Source organism: Herpailurus yagouaroundi, unplaced genomic scaffold (genome assembly GCF_014898765.1).
Source record: "Herpailurus yagouaroundi ecotype Mexico unplaced genomic scaffold, PumYag 215, whole genome shotgun sequence".
Lineage (NCBI taxonomy): Eukaryota > Metazoa > Chordata > Mammalia > Carnivora > Felidae > Herpailurus > Herpailurus yagouaroundi.
In genome coordinates, this window is record NW_024412446.1 from 453,298 (window position 1) to 472,338 (window position 19,041).

The window sequence follows — 19,041 nt, forward strand, 5'->3', positions numbered from 1 at the left end:
ATACTTATTGGGCTTCACCATGTGTCAGGCATTGTGGTAGCTCTTTAAGTTCTAAGAGACTAGAACACAGTTTTCAAAAGATGTTGTTACTGTTACCATTACATGTATCATCTCATTTGATACTCTCAATAACTTATGAAGTTGCTAGTATTTGTCCCCATTTTATTTATTTTTTTTATGTTTGTTTTTGAGAGAGAGGGGGGCACAAGTTGAGAGGGGCAGAGAGAGTGGGAGACACAGAATGTGATGCAGCCTCCAGGCTCAGAGCTGTCAGCACAGAGCCCGATGCAAGGCTCGAACTCAACGAATCATGAGATCATGACCTGAGCTGAGGTCGGACGCTTAACCGACTGAGCCACCTAGGCGCCCTGTATCCCCATTTTAAAGGTAAGGAAATTGAGGGACAGATTGGTTGTGTAACTTGCTCAAGGTCATAGAGCTAGTAAGAGGAAGAGCCAGGACTCACATAAGGTAGTCTGACTCCAAGTCTGACTCTTAACTGCTACTCTGTGAATATTCCTTAATCTGAGAAATGGCATACATTTAAAGAATTTAAAGGATTAATTTCTTTTTTTTTTTAATTTATTTTATTTTTTTAAATGTTTAATTTTTGAGAGAGAGACAGAGTACGAGCAGGGAAGGGGCAGAGAGAGAGAGAGTGAGACACAGAATCTGAAGCAGGCTCCCAACTCTGAGCTGTCAGCACAGAGCCCAATGTGGGGCTCAAACCCACAGACCGTGAGGTCATGACCTGAGCCGAAGTCAGAGCCACCCAGGTGCCCCTATATGTAGTTTTTTTTAAAGAAGTACTGAAGACCTATCACATCAGCTGTTACTTATGCTTAATGAATAAAATTATAGTATCTCCTGTACATGAAGCTATTCCTTATCCTTCCAAGCATGTTAGTTGGATCCTCTTCCATACACTGTGTACTAATGGCACTAGGATTTTTTTTTTTAATTTTTATTTAAATTCCATTTAGTTAGGTGATGAATGACTAAATTATATTCCTGAAATAATCATTACACTATATATTAACTAACTTGGATTAAAATGAAATAAAATAAAATATGCACTGACAAAGACTTTTTAAATAAAAAATAAATTCCATTTAGTTAACAGATAGTGTGATATTAGTTTCAGGTACACAATTTAGTGACTCAAGACATGTAACACCCGGTGCTCATCACAAGTCCACTCCTTAATCCCCATCATCTGTTTTACCCATCCCCTCACTCACCTCCAATACACTGTGTATGGATGATGCTGTAATGATAATAGTGATATGAATATTGTCAAACATATCTACCACTCTTACCAGACTGTGACACCCCACAGGTGTTACGTTGTATTTGTCATTCCTTAGCTTTTATGTACACCTGGCTGATAATAGGTGCTTAAGTAAGTAATAAATAGGGTGCACTGGTGTGAGAGAGATTGTACATTGGGGTTAGTTAATGATAAATTATATTTCAGATATAGGTTTGGGAAAACTGTTACTTCCCTTATTTGAAATGTTACCATTCTTCAAGGTCCAGACCTTCCCCCACAGTTAAAATTTCTCCCTCCTCTGGGTTATCAAAACTTTGTCAGTTCTTGTTTGTATTTGATGGGTCTGTCTTTCCCACTAGAACCTTTTGTTAGGGTAGGACCTACGTTTTGTTCATCTTTGCTTTTCCCTTAGCCTCTTATAGGTAGTAGATGTATAATATATATTTGAACTGAGTACAACCATACATTTTATTTTTTTTGATGGATGCTGCAGCCCTTTACTTGAAATGAAAGGTGTGGCCTAATATTTGTCTCAAAGTAACATCTGTTTTTTTTTTTTTTTTTTTTTTTCTTCTTCTTTCTTCTCTTGTTCAGACAAGGAAATAATATCTGATGAGGATGAGTCTGGAGATGGAGGTTCAGAGGGGCTGGGTCTGGAGGGATCTGATGAGGATGCCACGAGTGCTGCTGAGGAAGAGGAGTGTGGTGATGACAAGGACAGTAGTCTGGCCTGGAAGAAGAGGATCAAAAGCTGCTCTGAGAGCACACCGGGTTTTAGTGTCCAGAGCATCAGTGACTTTGAAAAATTCACCAAGGGAATGGATGACCTTGGTAGCAGCGAGGAGGAGGAAGACGAAGAGGAGGAGAGTGGTATGGAAGAAGGGGACGGGGAGGAAGACTCCACAAATGAGAGAGAGGAAGACAGGGCTGAAGGCAGGAATAGTGAAGATGACGGAGTAGTGATGACCTTCTCCAGTGTCAGAGTTTCCGAGGAAGTGGAGAAAGGAAGAGCTGTGAAGAACCAGATAGGTTTGTACATGGTTTGCTGGTGGCTTATTTTTCACAGTGTCTGGATTTGATCTCCTGTTTGTGTTTTTGTTTGTTTTGGCTCTTCCTTTTCTCTTGTGTCCTTCCAATTAATTTGTCCCCCACCTACCTAGGGGCCTAAAGCCCCATTCTTCTGTGCGTAGCCAGCCTTTTCTACATTGAGCTGCTTAGCTGGTTCTGTTCTCGTACTTTGGCGGCTGTGGAATACTGAGGGGAAAACAGTTTTCTCCTTTCTTTGGGCTTCAGCCTACCCCTCTCTCTTGTAGCAAATATTTGCTTCCAAGATACTGAGTTTTTTTCCTGTAACGGAGGGTATTTTCATGGCATGAAGCTGTGATAAAGCCGTGCTTTGCAGAGACTGGTGTGATTTCTTGTCTCTCCCTATCTGTCCCACTGGGAAGATTTTTGTAACGAATGATATTCTTTTCTCTTTCTCAGCTCTGTGGGACCAGCTCTTGGAAGGAAGGATCAAGCTTCAAAAAGCTCTGTTGACTACCAATCAGCTTCCTCAACCAGATGTTTTCCCTATTTTCAGGGACAAAGGTGGCCCAGAATTTGCCAGCGCCCTAAAAAATAGTAAGAATACTTACGCCATATGGAGATACTTTAGCACCACTGGGATACATTGGGATACACTGGGACTGTATTTGCAGCACCACAGAATTGAAGAAGAGAGTATTTGGTTTTAGTGATAATATAGTACAGAGTAGTTTTTTAACTTTTTTTTTTTTTTTTAAGGTTATGTATTTAGTTTGAGAGGGGGGCAGAGAGAGATAGCACTTGGGGTGCCCTGCGCAAGCAGGGGAGGGGCAGAGAGAGAATCCCAAGCAGTTTCCATGCTGTCAGTGCAGAGCCCATCTCCGGGCTCAAGAGATGGCTCTCACGAACCGGTCTCCTGATTTGTGAGAGCTTTACCTGAACTGAAATCAAGAGCTGGATGCTTAACCAACTGAGCCACCCAGGCCCCTAGTTTTTACCTTTAAAAAAAAAAAAAGCAGTATAACTCTTATTAAACAAAGACAGTTTTGACTGAAATGGTTTGAGTTCTAAGTGATGCCAATTCCACTTTTCTCTTACCTGCCCTCACTTCCCTCCCCCACTTGCCTTTGTCTTTCTGAGTTACTTCTTTAATACTCGGAGAACACTATGTGCAAACCCACAGGTATAGAACAAGAGATAAGGGATGGCTGATCCCAGTTCATTAAAAGTGGTTGTATCATGCGCTTAAGAGATGCCTTTCTTGGGGTGCCTGGGTTGTTCAGTTGGTTAAACGCCTTACTCTTGATTTCAGCTCAGGTCATGATCTCACAGTTCATGAGTTCAAGCCCCACATTGGGCACCATGCTGATGGTGTGGAGCCCACTTGGGATTCTCTCTCTCTCTCCCAGTCTCTCTCCCCCTCCTGTGTGCTTTCTTTCTCTCAAAATAGATAAAATATATTTTTAAAAAAAGATGCCTTTGTTAGGAGGTTTCTAGAAAACATGCTAAGATGGTCTTATTTATGTCTCCCTTTGGGTTACACAGAGTGAGGAAAGGTGATGACTGCAGAGGGAGGAAAAATTTTGGGAGAGAAGTGCTGAGCTATAAAGCCCGAGAATTATGGAAGAGGAATTTAGAAATTACTTGGTTCTCAGGCCCCTGATTTTACAAATGAGAAAACCAGGGCCCAGATTATAGCACTTGTTCATGCACAGCAGACCAAACTCCAGCTTTCCTGCCTTATGGTCTAGAAGTCTCCCTTCTGCACCACACTGCCTCCTGTGGTCTGTGTGCTATGTGCCCAAGGGCCCTAAAGGATGGGGGCAGAGGGCGATTTGGGCTGAGTGCACTGTGGTTGGATTGGAATTGCTATTCCTTATCTGCATGTTGAGACTTAAGTGTTTTCATTTGCTCTTTAAAACTTCTTTTTAGAGGCGCCTGGTGGCGCAGTTGGTTAAGTGCTGACTCCGGCTCAGGTCATGATCTCGGTGGTTCATGAGTTCAAGCCACGCAACCAGCTATGTGCTGACAGCTCAGAGCCTGGAGCCTGCTTCAGATTCTGTGTCTCCCTCTCTCTCTGCCCCTCACCCACTCATTCTCTCTCTCTCTCTCTCTCTCTCTCTCTCTCTCTCTCGTCTGTCTCTCTCTCAAAAATAAACATTTTTTAAAAAATTTAAAAAAAAAAAAGCAACTTATTTTTATAGTATCATGGATTAGAGTTGGAAGGGACCCGAGAAGGACATCTGATTCCAGATAGGATCACCTCAAACTTCGAAGTAAATATGTAGGATTTTTAACGTAGGGGGTTCTGCGAAGCTTTCTTGTGAGAGAATACCTGCTTGTTGTTGCTGTTGTTGTTGTTGTTTATTTATTTATTTTGGGGCAGTCAGGGGAAGAGAAAGAGAAGGAGTAAGAGAATCCCAGGAAGGCTTTGTGCTGTTAGTGCAGAGCCCAGTGTGGGGCTCGAGCCCCTGAACCATGACATTATGACCTGAGCTGAAATCAAGAGTCAGACGCTCAACTGAGTGAGCCACCCAGCCACCCCTGCCTGGTTGTTTTTTTTTTTTTGTAAAGTGAACTCTGTGCCACACATGGAGCTCAAGCTGACGACCCGAAGATTAAGAGTTGCACGTTCTACTGACTGAGCCAGCCAGGCACCCCAAAATACCCGCTTTAATTAGGAATTTTTTCCTAGGGTCTAGCTTTTAGATGTCCTGTCGTACTTGAAGTCAGGAACCCTGCAAACTCACCTTTTACCTCTACCTCCCTTACATAAAAGATAGGCTGGCAGTTTTCAAAATTTGTGAGATTTTTGGATCACTTATCTGCTATTTTCTTTTAATTTTTTTTTTTTTTTGAAGTAAACTCTCCGCCCCACATGGGACTCGAACTCATGATCCCAAGATCAAGAGTTGTATGTTCTGCTGACTAAGCCAGCCGGGTGCCCCATTTCTCTACTATTTTTAATGCCTCGGTACCCTAATTTCTGGTATGCTTTGGGATGGGACCTAATTGCTCTAGGTTAAATGTTTGAAGTGTTTGGTGAGGAGACCTTTCCCATTTTGTAACTTGTTACTCTTCTTGCTTGAGTCTTTCCCTTTTTTTTTTTTGATTCATCTTAAAATATTGATATTTTAAGGGTTTAGTTAGTGTCAGGTGGACATATTCTTGGGTACCAATTTAGTTCCTTTGACTACTTTAATATTATTTAACTTTTATTTTGCAACTATTATGAATTTTTTTTTTTATGTTTATTTATTTTTGAGACAGAGAGAGAGCATGAACGGGGAAGGAGCAGAGAGAGAGAGGGAGACACAGAATCCGAAGCAGGCTCCAGGCTCTGAGCTGTCAGCACAGAGCCCGACGCGGGGCTCGAACTCACGGACCATGAGATCTTGACCTGAGCCGAAGTCGGACGCTTAACCGACTGAGCCACCCAGGCGCCCCATTATGAATTTTTTTAATGTTTGTTTATTTTTGAGAGAGAGGGTGTGGAGGAAGGTTGGGGCCAGGTGTGGGGAGGGGACAGAGGATCCAAAGCAGGCTTCGCATTGACAGCAGCGAGCCCGATGTGAGGCCTCTAACTCATGAACTGTGAGATCATGACCTGAGCTGAAGTTGGACACACTCAACTGACTGAGCCACCCAGGCACCCCTGTAACTATTCTGATCTTAATCTGCCTTTTTTTGTACTTAACCAAATTGCCTCTTTGCCTCATTGGTGAATTCCAGTTAATGTGACAGATGTCTATGAATCTGACAGGGTGGGTTGCAGTGGAGGAGGAAGAAGAAAGGAACATTTGTTTGGTGTCACATATATTCTAAGATAGGAGAGTGAAAATACTAGTATTATCTAATACTAGTATTTCTGCACATCTGAAGGGTGGCTGATTTTTGTTCTTAAGATTTTATTTTTTAAGTCATCTCTACACCCAAGGTGGGGCTCGAAACTGATAACCCCAAAATCAAAAGTTGCATGCTCTATGGACTAAGCCAGCCAGGCACCCCAGGGTAGCTTTTTTTTTGTTTGTTTTCAATCTTCTTATGACAGTATGGCATAATACGTTGTGTACCTCCCTGTGTTGAGAAACAGTTTAAGAAAAATTTCTGGGCTACATTACTTTGGATGCACCATAAACTGTGCTGTATAGCTGGTGTGGAACATAGGCTGATTTTGTACTGACCCCGGAACAGTCACTGGAACTTACTGTCTTTAATTAAATCGCCTGTCAGTTTGCTTGGCCTTATAGGAGTTAAAGTTAGACTGCCTAGCTTTAGATTCCATCTCGGCAATGGATTAACTGTGACCTTGGCAAGATTCCTTAACTTCGCAGTAAAATGGTGATGGTATGGTCGTGAGAATTAATGGGCATGATCAACGGAAAGCATTAGCACAGTGTCTGGCACATTGCACCCCACAACTGTTAAGTGTGGGTATTTTTCTGCTGAAGGTGGTGTTTGGTAATGATCAGCCATGTGAATGATGGTTATCAGTGTAATATGCATCAGTGTAATAATATCAGTGTAATAACTATCATCCCCACTGTCTTCAGTGTTTTTTGACTTTTTATTAGAATTCAAACCTCCTACATAACTTACTCATTTGCTCTGGAAAGTGTAGTGCTACATTCTTCTTTAATGCTTATAATTCAGCCCTTGTCTCGTGACTACAGAAAGATAACCAGAGATTTCCTTGTCACCAAACCCAGCCACTGCCTCCTTGAAGCATTCAACTTTTCCTTGAAATACTTCCCTTTGGCTTTAGTGACACTACGAATGCTGTTTGGGTTCTCCTGCCTTTCTGATTTCTTCTCACCTCAGACTCTTGTTTTATTCTCTCAATGCCCGTTTCATCGTGTGCAGGAACCTGTTCTCAGGTTGGGTTTTCTTGGTGTATTCTGTCCTTGGCATTGCTGTTTACTCTTACGTACTAGTGGTAGCCTCTAGCACAGCAGATTTTAGCCACAGTAAACTCCTGAGCTGCGTGCCATTCTTACCTCAGCACCCTCACCTCTACTTTTCTGAGACTAAACAAGTTATCTCCTTCCTTCCCCAACACACACGCACTTAGTCCCCGATCACCTTGGTGTTACGTATTGGTAATTACAGCTCTGGAAGCGTTAGGTAGTTTCAAAGACATTTTTTGGTATTTTAATAGTTGCATAAGTGGTAAGTCATAAAGTAACCTTAGCAAAATTAAGGGATTTTTCAGTGGGCAAGACTGTTTTGTCTGAAGAGATTACCTTTTCCTCTCTGTTTTTCTGCAGTTCTGCAGTATTAGGAGGCAGGTCTTTTATGTTGCTGGCAGCAGTGTATAAGGAAGAAGGCAAGTTACTTAAGGAAACCTCAGCATGACTTATTTAAAAATTATTATGAGATATATCAAACTCATACCAAAGCGTGGAGAATTGCGCAGTGAACCCACATACCATTACAAGCTAAGCAATCATCAATTCCTGACCAATCTTATTTCATCTGTATACTAACTCTCCCCCTATTTCTGAATTAGTTTGAAGCAAATACTAGGTATTCTATCATTTTATCAATAAATCAGCATGTAACTCTAAAAGAGTTTCTTAAAAAATCACAATACTATTATTTCACATACAAACATTAACAGTGATTTCTTCACAAGCATAACTGATTTTAATGGATGAGAGAATTGAGAGAGCATTTCTGTAACAGGCGCACTCTACGATCTTTTCCAGAGTTTGCTCTATCGCTTTAAATGAAGTGATTAAAAGGAAAGCCAAACTTCAGCCATAATAAGTTGACCTTTTAGTGAAATGCATGTTATTAATGTATTTAATGAGATGCATTACAAACTGCAGTGAGCACCATGTTTCATTACAGGTCTAAAATGCAGTATCATTAAAGACCTTTAATAGAAACAATGGTTGACATTTTGCTATTTCCCATAAGCAAAAAAATCCAAGAACATAGCATGATGTAATATAAATATAGAGGAAGTGTTATAATTCTTTACTTGCCTACAAGTATAAAACCAAATTCCACTATTAATAAATTACATTGTATTTGTTCCCCCCATCTTCACCGTCTCCTCACTCTGTGGCCCTTCCCCCAGCCCTTCAACTATTTTGACCTGAACAGACTAAAATTTTTAATGTTAATTTGACCTCAGCACTAGTGGACACCTTAAGAATAACTTTTTAGATTTTGAGTAAGTCATGGGCATTCATGGAGTCTTTATAGATGTTTCTGTTTTGTTTTTTAAGTTTTATTTATTTTTAAAGTAGGAAGTAGATTGACAGCACTCAAAATATAAAAGATACCAAATGCCTGTGTAGAGAAAATGTTGTTTGCCACCCTTGTGCCATTCAGGAACTGCCACCCAGTTCCCCATCCCATAGGCAACTAATATTATCAGTGAAACTCCCCCACCTTTTAAAATTACTTAGTTGCTTTAAGTGACAAATGCATGAACATCTATTTCTGCGTTCTCAGTTAACACCTTATGGGTCCATGGCAGATTTTTCACAAATGATATGTAGAACCCTGAAACATTCTTTTTTGGGCTAAGTTCAAGTATAGCTTGGGACAAAGGTACTTGCAAGTGTCTCTTAATGTAGCCTTGTGTAGGATTAAGGACCCTTGTTACTGTAGACTTCATCTAGCAAAAATGAGATAAGCCTGAACTTTTTGTTTCAGCTGATGGCTCATTTTTAAAAATATCTTTATTTCATTTATAAAATTATGTCATGCGTACTTCAGAAATTCAGAAAATACATAAAAGCATAAAGAAGAAAATAAGGATTACTTGTAATCCTACTGCCCAGAGGTAACCATGGTTGTCATTTTGATGAATAACCTTTCAGACCTTTTTCTGTGCTTACACACACATGCTCACACACACGTGCTCCCTTAAAAAAAAAAGAAAAAGGAATCTTATAAATATGTACTGTTTTGTAAGCTTATTTTTTTTCTACCTAATATATCATTTCATGTCAGTATATTTAGATGTACATCAGCATTTTCAGTGGCTACAGAATATTCCATTTTATAGATTTACTGCAATTTATTAAACCAGTCTGTATTGATGGATGCTTAGGTTTATTCTAGTTTTTCACATTTATAAAGTGTGCTTTGATAAACATCCTTGTACATACATATTTGTGCAGTTTGTCTAAAAGTAGCCCTTCCAATAGGAATATAATGTAAGCCACATATGTAATTTAAAATTTTCTAGTAACTGCATTAAAAAAAGTTTAAGAAAACAGGTGAAATTAGCTTGTGGTATATTTTATTTAACCCCATATATCAAAAATATTTTAACATGTAGTCAATATACAAATATTAATGAGGTATTTTATGTATCTTTTTTCATGTTAAATCTTTGAAGTCCTGAGTGTATTCTGCATTTATGGCTCATCTCAATTTGGACTAAGCACATTTCAAGAGCTCAATAGCCACATGTGGCTAATGGGTACTGTACTGGACAGCACAGATCTATATTCCCTGGAAATGCAATTGCTGGGATAAAGGGATTGTGTTTTGTTTTTTTTTTTTTTCTTTTTAAGGCTTTCGGGATATATTGCCAAATTGGCCCTTAGAAGAAATGTAACAATTGAAATTCTCATCTGTGACTGTTGTTTTCCTAGTCTCCTGCCACCACAGCATTATTGATCTCTTATTTTTCCTAAACTGTAGGTGGGAAATGAAGGCAGTCATTTCTTGATAAACTTCTGTCTGATATTTACATAATACCTGTTGATTTAGCATTGAAATATGTGCTATGTTTTGTTTATTAGAGAATGAGTTTTATGTAGGAAGATTTTTAGACCCTATTGACTAGTACTTAATTTGTCCAACCTGGCTAATTAGGCATTTATATTCTATAGAGAGTGAGTTGGATCACGGAGCAAGTGCTTTTCCAAAGCGAGCAAGCGATGGGACCTGGAGGACAGTGTCAGATTCCTAGGCAGTGACTCCACCTACCCTGGAGAGATGAGCCCTAGATGGATCACTGAGCTATGGAAGCTCGAAAACAGCTGAAACCAGTCTAGTCAGAAAATGTATTTTATTGCTTTGGGTTTCTTAGGAATTAGGGTTGTCTTTGGCCACAGGAGCAGGAAGCAACCCTGACGTAGTAGCTGGTAATAGCAGTGGTTCCCTAATAGGATTACTCAACCTGCTGTATTCACGGGGAAGCTGTGCAAATCACTGTATGTTGGAGCCTCATTACATGGACATATAATGAACCCACTATTTTTCAAGTTTTTATTTATTTATTTATTTATTTATTTATTTAGCACCAGCAGGGGAGGGACAGAGATAGAGGGGGACAGAGGAACTGAAGCAGGCTCTGTGCTGACAGCAGAGAGCCCAACGTGGGGCTCCAACTCACAAACCGTGAGATCATGACCTGAGCAGAAGTGAGATGCTTAACGGACTGAGCTACCCAGGTGCCCCAATGAACCCACTTTTAACTATAGATGTCTGGCCAAATAAGAAGAGGGAGAGAGAAACAACTGAAATAGTGACAGAAATTCTGCTGGCCATTGTATCCAGTGAGCCAGTGCCCCCAACTAAGCCTGAACCTCTCCAGGGAGCATCTTGTCAGACAGACTGAATCTGCTTTTTAAACTTACAGAATGCAGTCTTTGTACAGCATGGTCCCTAAATGTAGTCATCTGTATTTAATTGCTGAAATAACTGTGTGCCCTAGCGTTTGAGGGGGCGGAACTGCCTGTGTCAAACTTGCTTAGAGACCATACAGTGCTGAACTTTAGGAGCCGTTTTAGCGATTTTCAAGTAGTTTTTTCAGAACTTGATTTTTGCTTTATGCTCAGACTTGAGAACCTAACCACCGCCTAAGATGCTACTGTCCTTTGTTACTGTTATTGTCTTAAAACTATGCTTAAATCATTTCATTAATATCATACAGGCATAAACAAGTAGTACAGAAGCATTCAGGAAGACAACAGTGGCCCTTTGCCTTCCATTTAGTCTCATTCTTTTTCTGTTTTGCTTCTATAATTTTAGGTAGCTTGTTTATATCTCTGTTTCTTGCTTCATTTATTCTCTGGTATGAAAGATGAGAATGCTACCGACAGGTTAAAAAGGACTGAAAATTGACCATCTCATTTAGCAACACAGTGGTCCGCTGTGACCTTGGTGAGCAGTTTTGGTGGAGTGGGAGGGATACAGGCTTGACGGGAATGGGTTTGCATGAGGATGGGAAAAAGGGATCTGAGAGAGTGTAGACAACTCTTTCTAGGGATATGGCTTTAAAAGGGAGCAGAGAAATGGGATGTTAGGTGGAGAAGGATATGGAGTCAAGAAAGAAGTGTTTTTTATTTTGAGACGGGGAAGTAACAGCGTGTTTTCATGTTGATAAGAGTGATCCATCTGCTGTGGCAATGCCCTTGAGTAGGTAAGTGGAGATGGGACTAGTGCACAGGAAGGGTAGCCTTCGATAGCAGTATGGACAGTTTAACTGTAGTGACAGGCGGGGAGGTAGTGTATAAATAGACACCGATAGGTAGGAGTCTGAAAATTCTCTTTTGATTGTTCTATTTTCTTCGAAATAGAAACCAAGGTCATAAATTGTGAATGAGGAATAGGAGATGAGATAGCAGAAACTTTGAGGAAGATGTATGAAATAGTCATTCCATCTTCTTTCCACTGCAGTTTTACAGTCTGCCCTGCAGCTGCAACCAAGAGCCCAGTGTTTTATCGTGTGTTGACCCCAGGAGTTGAAAAACCAATAAACTGCGTTTACAGTGTTATTACCATGCAAATAAGGTATAATTGCTGGGCAGGAAAGAACTGGAGACTTACACTTTTTTCCTGTGTGTTCAGAGTCATAGTTCCTGGGCCACTGAAAGGACGGCGTTCTTAGTGTGGTTCAAGTTCCTAGTTCAAGTAGATCTTTTATTAATAACCCTGTATCAGCTGCTTAAAACCATGCTGCATTTTCATTTGCTTCACATTCAGACTATTAATTTATTACATCATTTTCCCCTTAGGTCTCTAATCCTCACTTCCCCTAACCCCCTGGCCCTGTAGCTCAGTTTCAGCTCAGTCTTTTTTCCCCAAACTTTAAATCTGTGCCATCTCTTCTGTTGTGTTTTCTCAGTTTGAACTGGTTATTGTTTCTTGGGACTAGTGCACAGTTGTACACCTGGAATTTTTTTTTCGTTGCTCTTCTTGGATAAAGCTATTTTTGGGCTCTCTTGTCTTCCTTTATCTCAGTTTACTTTGTCAGTTTGTGGCCAAAAAATGTGTGGGGAGTAAATTATTTGAGTTCTTGTAGATTTAAAAACACTCTGCCCTCATTCTTCCTTGCTATATTCTTTTATTTTATTTTTTTAATTTTTTAACATTTATTTATTATTGAGAGAGACAGAGCATGAGCAAGGGAGGGGCAGAGAGAGAGGGGGAGACACAGAATCTGAAGCAGACTCCAGGCTCTGAGCTGTTAGCACAGTGCCCAATGCGGGGCTCAAACCCATAAACAGCAAGATCATGACCTGAGCCAAAGTCGGATGATTAACCGACTGAACCACCCAGACGCCCCTTCATTGTGTATATTAGGCACAAATTTCTAGGTTGAAAATGACTTTCCCTCACAGTTCTACAGTACTGCTCTGTATTAGTTTGCCATTGCTACTACAGCAAATCACCACAAGCTTGGTGGCTTCAAACAGCATGCAATTATTTATTTTTTATCTTATAGTTCTGGAGGTGAGAAGTCCTAAAACCAGGGCATCAGCAGGGCTGTGCTCCTTCTGCAGGCTTCAGGAGAGAATGGTGATTTGGCATTTCCAGCTTCTAGAAGCTGCCCACATTCCTTGGCTCATGGCTCTATTCCATCTTCAAAACCAGCGGTGTCATTCTTCTAACCTCTCTTTTTGTGACTCTGACCCTACTACTTTTCATTTACAAGGCCTTCGTGACCCCATTGGGCCCACCTGGCTAATTCAGGATAATTTCCCCATCTCAGATCCTTATTCACATCTGCAAAGGCCTTTTGCCATGTCAGGTAACATAGTCATGGGTTCTGGGGATTAGGATGTGAACCTCTTTGGGGGACCATTCAGCCTACCACACAGTCTCTTGTTTTTTGTAATCAGAGTATTGTTGATGAGGAGGTAGATGCTGCTCTGAGTTTCATTCCTTTGTGAGTGGCTTGTTTTGCTCTCTGGAAATGTTTGGGATCTTTCCTTTACTTTTGGTTTTCTCAAATTACCTGAAGAGATGTCTAGGTATGGGTCCTTTTTTATTCATTGTGCTGAGTACTTCCTGGGCCCTGTTAGCCTGAACCTGGGGTCCTTCAGTTTGGGGGAAAATCCTCTTCTAATCTTTCTTTGATAATTTTCTTTCTTTCATTTTTTCTTCTCTGTTTTAGATACTAAACCTGGGTCGTGTCTCTTATGTGTTTCTTTAGCATTTTCCATCTTTTTGTGATTTTCCATGTCCTAAAAGATTTTGAGTTTGATTTCTAGTTCTTTTTTGTGTGTGATCATATTTTAATCTGTAAGAGGCCTTTTGTTTTCTGAATGTTCCTTTTCTATATAATTAGCATACTTAGAGTATATTATATGTATTTAAAAGTTTTTGTTTTTGTTTTATATTTACTTTAGTTCCTAGAATTGTTCCTATCTCCACCAGCTTTTCTATTTCCCTTGGGCTTTTTCCTCTTTAAAAACTTTTTTAAACAATTTATGTATTTTTTTTTTTTTTTTAATTTTTTTTTCAAACGTTTATTTATTTTTGGGACAGAGAGAGACAGAGCATGAACGGGGGAGGAGCAGAGAGAGAGGGAGACACAGAATCGGAAACAGGCTCCAGGCTCTGAGCCATCAGCCCAGAGCCTGACGCGGGGCTCGAACTCACGGACCGCGAGATTGTGACCTGGCTGAAGTCGGACGCTTAACCGACTGCGCCACCCAGGCGCCCCTGTATTATTTTTTAAAGTAATCTCTGTACCCAATGTGGAGCTTGAATTCATGACCCCAGTATCAAGAGTCTCATGCTCGGGGCACCTGGGTGGCTTAGTCGGTTGAGCTTGTGGCTTTGGTCAGGTCCTGATCTTGCAGTTCGTGAGTTCAAACCCCACATCCATTTCACTGCTGTCAGCGTGGAGCCGCTTTGGATCCTCTGTCCCCCTCTCGCTAGTCCTCCCCCGCTTGCAGGCATGCGCACACATGGTCTCTCTCAAAAATAAACAAACATTAAAAAAAAAGAGTCTCATATTCTATGACCAACTGAGCCAGCCAGCCATCTCTTTCCTCATTTTTAATTTTTATCTTTTTTATTTTATATATAGAGAGAGCATGTGAGTAGGGGCAAGGGACAGAGGGAGATAGAAAATCTTAAGCAGCCTCCGTGCCCAACATGGGGCTTGATCCTACAACCCTGGGATCATGACTTGAGCTGAAATCCAGAGACAGATGCTCAACCAATCTGGCACTCCCCCCATTTTTAAAAAAAATTTTAAGAATTTTTACCTCTTTCTTCTTTCAGATTTTTACACAATTTTTATATGTATATAATTTAGAGAGTCAATTTTATAAAGTGTGATATGAAAACCAATTCCTGCTGCCTGTGGACTACTACTCCCTTGCCAGAACCTACTATCCCAAAGCAGCAATTCCATTTTTAATTATTTTGTTGTATTTTTTTGGAATCCATAGATTTCTGTTCGTGTCTCTAATTAACATGTTTTGTTTCTGCTTGATTTTTCAGTTTTAGGCATTATCTGTTGGTGCTTCATATGAAAATGAGGACTTAGCTCTCGTTCCTACTACACTCATAGATAACTTCTATCTCTCTGTGGTTGTATATTGTAATTTGGTTAGATCAATAGTCAGTATTTACATGATTATGTCTGTGTAAACACTGTTCACAGCAGAGCCATATAATATATATACTATGGTTATTTGTCTGTTCCCACACATCATTTTGTCTTCTAGAGTTAATAATTGTTACATTTTTGTTTGTATTGACTTCTCTGCAGTTATTCAAGCCCAAACTTTTCTCTAGTTGTCTAAATCTCCCCTCAAGATACTCAGTTGTATCAGAGATTCTGCCAATTTATCTTTCTGAAGAAGTGTCTCCCAGAGCCTTTTGACCTGCTCTAATCTGGACTGTTCACCTTCCCCGATGCCCAGCTATCATGCTGGCATCTCTCTTTATCACCCGGGGGACCACCTTAGCTTCTCACTTAAAAAAAATTTTTTTTCTTTATGTTTGTTTATTTTTGAGAGCGAGAGAGACAGAGCGCGAGCTGGGACAGGGGGTGGGGGGTGGAGGGGCACAGAGAGGGAGACACAGAAACCAAAGCAGACTCCAGGCTCCAAGCTGTCAGTACAGAGCCTGACATGGGGCTCAAACTCCTGGACCATGAGATCATGACCTCAGCCAAAGTTAGACGCTTAACCGACTGAGCCATCCAGGCGCCCCTAGCTTTTCACTTCTGTGCAGCCCCTCTTTTAGGATTTTTCTTGCTTATTTCCTTATTTTGGTGAAGTGCATCCGCCAGTAGTTTGCTGAGAAATGGTGCAGGAGAGGTAAACTATTTAGATCTTGATTGTCTGAAAATATCTTTATTCTGTCATCACAATTGATTGATTATCTATAGAATTCTGTAACATATTCCATTTCCTTCCCCTCTTCAAGTTGGCTTTTGATAAGTCAGAAGCCATTCTGATTCCTGATCTTACTGTTTCTTTCTCCCCTTTTGGAAACTGGGGACTTCTCTATGTCTGCAGAATTCTGAAATTTCATGGTATTGCACCAACAGACCTTGGTGTAGGTCGGTCTTATCCAGTGTGTGGAATACTCACAGTGCCTTTTCTACCTGGATATTCACCTTTCAGTCCTGGAAATTTCCTTGAAATTATTTTATTAGTGATCTTCTGTCCTCTATTTTTCTCTTTTTTTTTTTTTGGAAGACCTATCATTTGATGTTAATCTGTTCTTCTGATTCCCTTCTTTTTCCCTCTTCAATTTTCCATTCTTTCTTTTCTCTCATTTTTGTGGTTCGTTCTTTCTTTCTTTCTTTCTTTCTTTCTTTCTTTCTTTCTTTAAAGATTTTATTTTTAAGTAATCTCTATACCCAATGTGGGGCTCAAGCTCATGACCCCAAGATCAAGAGTCATTTGTTCCACTGACAAACCCAGCCAAGTGCCCCTGGTTCTACTCTCTAAGACACTTCCTCAGCTTTATTATCAAACCCTTCCATCCAGTATTTTATTTTATTTTTTTTTTAAATTTTTTTTCAACGTTTATTTATTTTTGGGACAGAGAGAGACAGAGCATGAATGGGGGAGGGGCAGAGAGAGAGGGAGACACAGAATCGGAAACAGGCTCCAGGCTCCGAGCCATCAGCCCAGAGCCTGACGCGGGGCTCGAACTCACGGACCGCGAGATCGTGACCTGGCTGAAGTCGGACGTCTAACCGACTGCGCCACCCAGGCGCCCCCCATCCAGTATTTTAATTTCTTCTGTCATTTCAATGTTACTTCTCTGAGGATATACATGATATATAATCCCTTAGGTGTTCTTTCTACATAGCCTGTGCCCTCTAGGCATTCTTTTCTTTTGTTTTAACCCCTGTATAACATGATAGATGTTTTTCTTAGATGTTTGGTGATCCTTTGCTCTCTGTTGACTTTTAAGAGTAGGGTACCGGGGCACCTGGCTGGCTCAGTCAGAAGAGCATGTTAACTCTTGATCTCAGGTTATGAGTTCAAGCCACAGGTTGGGTGTAGAGTTTGCTTAAATAAGTAAAACTTAAAGAGTAGGGTACCGAAACATTGATTAGAAGTTTTGTATGTTTGAATAGGTCTCTTCTGTGTTTTCCATTGTAAGGTAATCTATGTGGACCATATTTGGTGAACCCCAGTGTCAGTATCTTTACATCTTTGCTCTTTATGGGATCATAGTAGCTAGAGGACTTTCTGTCTCTTCCCTGGCTGCTGGCATTCTAGCAGGTGGGCAGGTGGGGATCTGAGCATCCAATCTCTGAACTTCAGTTTACTCCCTCTGTTTTTAATATTAGGCCCTTGCCCCCTACCATGTCTTTTGTCCTCCTGTCTAGAGATGCTATGTTTAACTCTCTTGAGAGGATAAAGCTCTTAGCTTCTGCCTACGGGAAAGGATCTAGTGTACTGACTACTTTTAGCCCTGTCTTGCTCTCCTCTTCTAGAGGTGCCCAGCACTGCCAGTTCCTGAATCTTCTGCAGTTTTTTTCACGGACCGTAAGGGGACTGCTTCTCATTCTTCTTCACTGCTAACACCAGAATCAACCTCAGGTTTGTTATGTCAGTTATTAATTTGACTTTTTAAAAAACCTGGTTTACTGGGGCTCCTGAGTGGCTCAGTCAGTTGAGTGTTCAATTCTTGATTTCAGCTTGGGTCACGATCTCACGGTTCGTGAGGTTGAGCCTCACATTGGACTCTGCACTGACAGCACGGGGCCTGCTTGGGATTCTCTCTCCCTCTCTCCCCCTCAAAATAAATAAATTTAAAAAAAGAAAAACTTAAAAACAGACAGGCCTGGTTTCTTGAGGTATAATTGGCATATGATAAACTATGGGTCCCGTTTCTCTGCTCCCCTCTAAAGCCACATCCCGAGAAAGAATTGTCTGTATTCATGATCTCAGATCCCTTTTTCCTATTCTCTCATGAACCTATTCCAGTCAAGCCATTCTACCCAAACTGCTCACCAGGGTCACAGATGACCCCCATGTTGCTAAATGAAATGGTCAGTTCTCAGTCCTCAGCTTACTTAACCTGTCAGCATTTGTACAATTTGACATATGTATACACCCATGAAACCATCACCACAATGAAGATAATGAACATATTCCTCATCCCCAGAAGTTTCCTCAGCTTCTTTTTTTTTTTTTTTTCAACGTTTATTTATTTTTGGGACAGAGAGAGACAGAGCATGAACGGGGGAGGGGCAGAGAGAGAGGGAGACACAGAATCGGAAACAGGCTCCAGGCTCTGAGCCATCAGCCCAGAGCCCGATGCGGGGCTCGAACTCACGGACCGCGAGATCGTGACCTGGCTGAAGTCGGACGCTTAACCGACTGCGCCACCCAGGCGCCCCTCCTCAGCTTCTTTACAGTCTTTCTTTCCTGCCTCGCTGTCCCTAAGCAACCACTATTCTGTTTTCTGTCACTGTTTGTGTCTTCTAGAATTTTATATAAATGGAATTATATGGTTGTACTTTTTTTTTTGGTCTTTTGTCGGTCTTTTCACTCAGTGTAATTATTTTGAGATTCATCATATATTTTTGCATATGTCAATGGTTTATTGCCTGTTGCTGAACAGTGTTTCATTAAGGATATACACATTTTGTTTTATTTCCAGTTATTGCTATTTGCTATTACAGATAAACTTGCTGTGAACATTTGTGTATATGTTTTAATATGTACATGTACTTTCATTTCTCCTGGATAACTAAAAATGGAATGGCTGAGTCAATGGTTAGTGTATGTTTAACTTTTTTTTTTTAATGTTTATTTTTGAGAGAGAGAGAGAGTGCAGGGGAGGGGCAGAGAGAGAAGGAGACCGAGAATGTGAAAGCGGGCTCTGCGCTGACAGCTGAGAACGCGATGTGGGGCTTCAACTCACTAACTTGAGATCATGACCTCAGCCAAAGTTGGATGCTTAACTGACTGAGCCACCCAGGCGCCCCTAACTTTTTAAAAATTCTTTTTATTATTTAAGTAATCTCTATACCCAGTGTGGGGCTTGCTCACAGT

The 19,041-nt window shown here is 40.7% G+C and overlaps 1 protein-coding gene across 2 annotated transcripts in view; it reads left to right on the forward strand.

Moving 5' to 3' along the window:
* Positions 1 to 19,041, forward strand: part of AATF (apoptosis antagonizing transcription factor) — a 106,486-nt gene that overhangs the window by 2,210 nt on the left and 85,235 nt on the right. For both annotated transcript variants that reach the window (XM_040455119.1, XM_040455121.1), the window contains exons 3-4: positions 1,868 to 2,302; positions 2,759 to 2,896. In XM_040455119.1, coding sequence (XP_040311053.1) covers positions 1,868 to 2,302; positions 2,759 to 2,896 — 573 coding nt within the window. The remainder of the gene's footprint in view (positions 1 to 1,867; positions 2,303 to 2,758; positions 2,897 to 19,041) is intronic.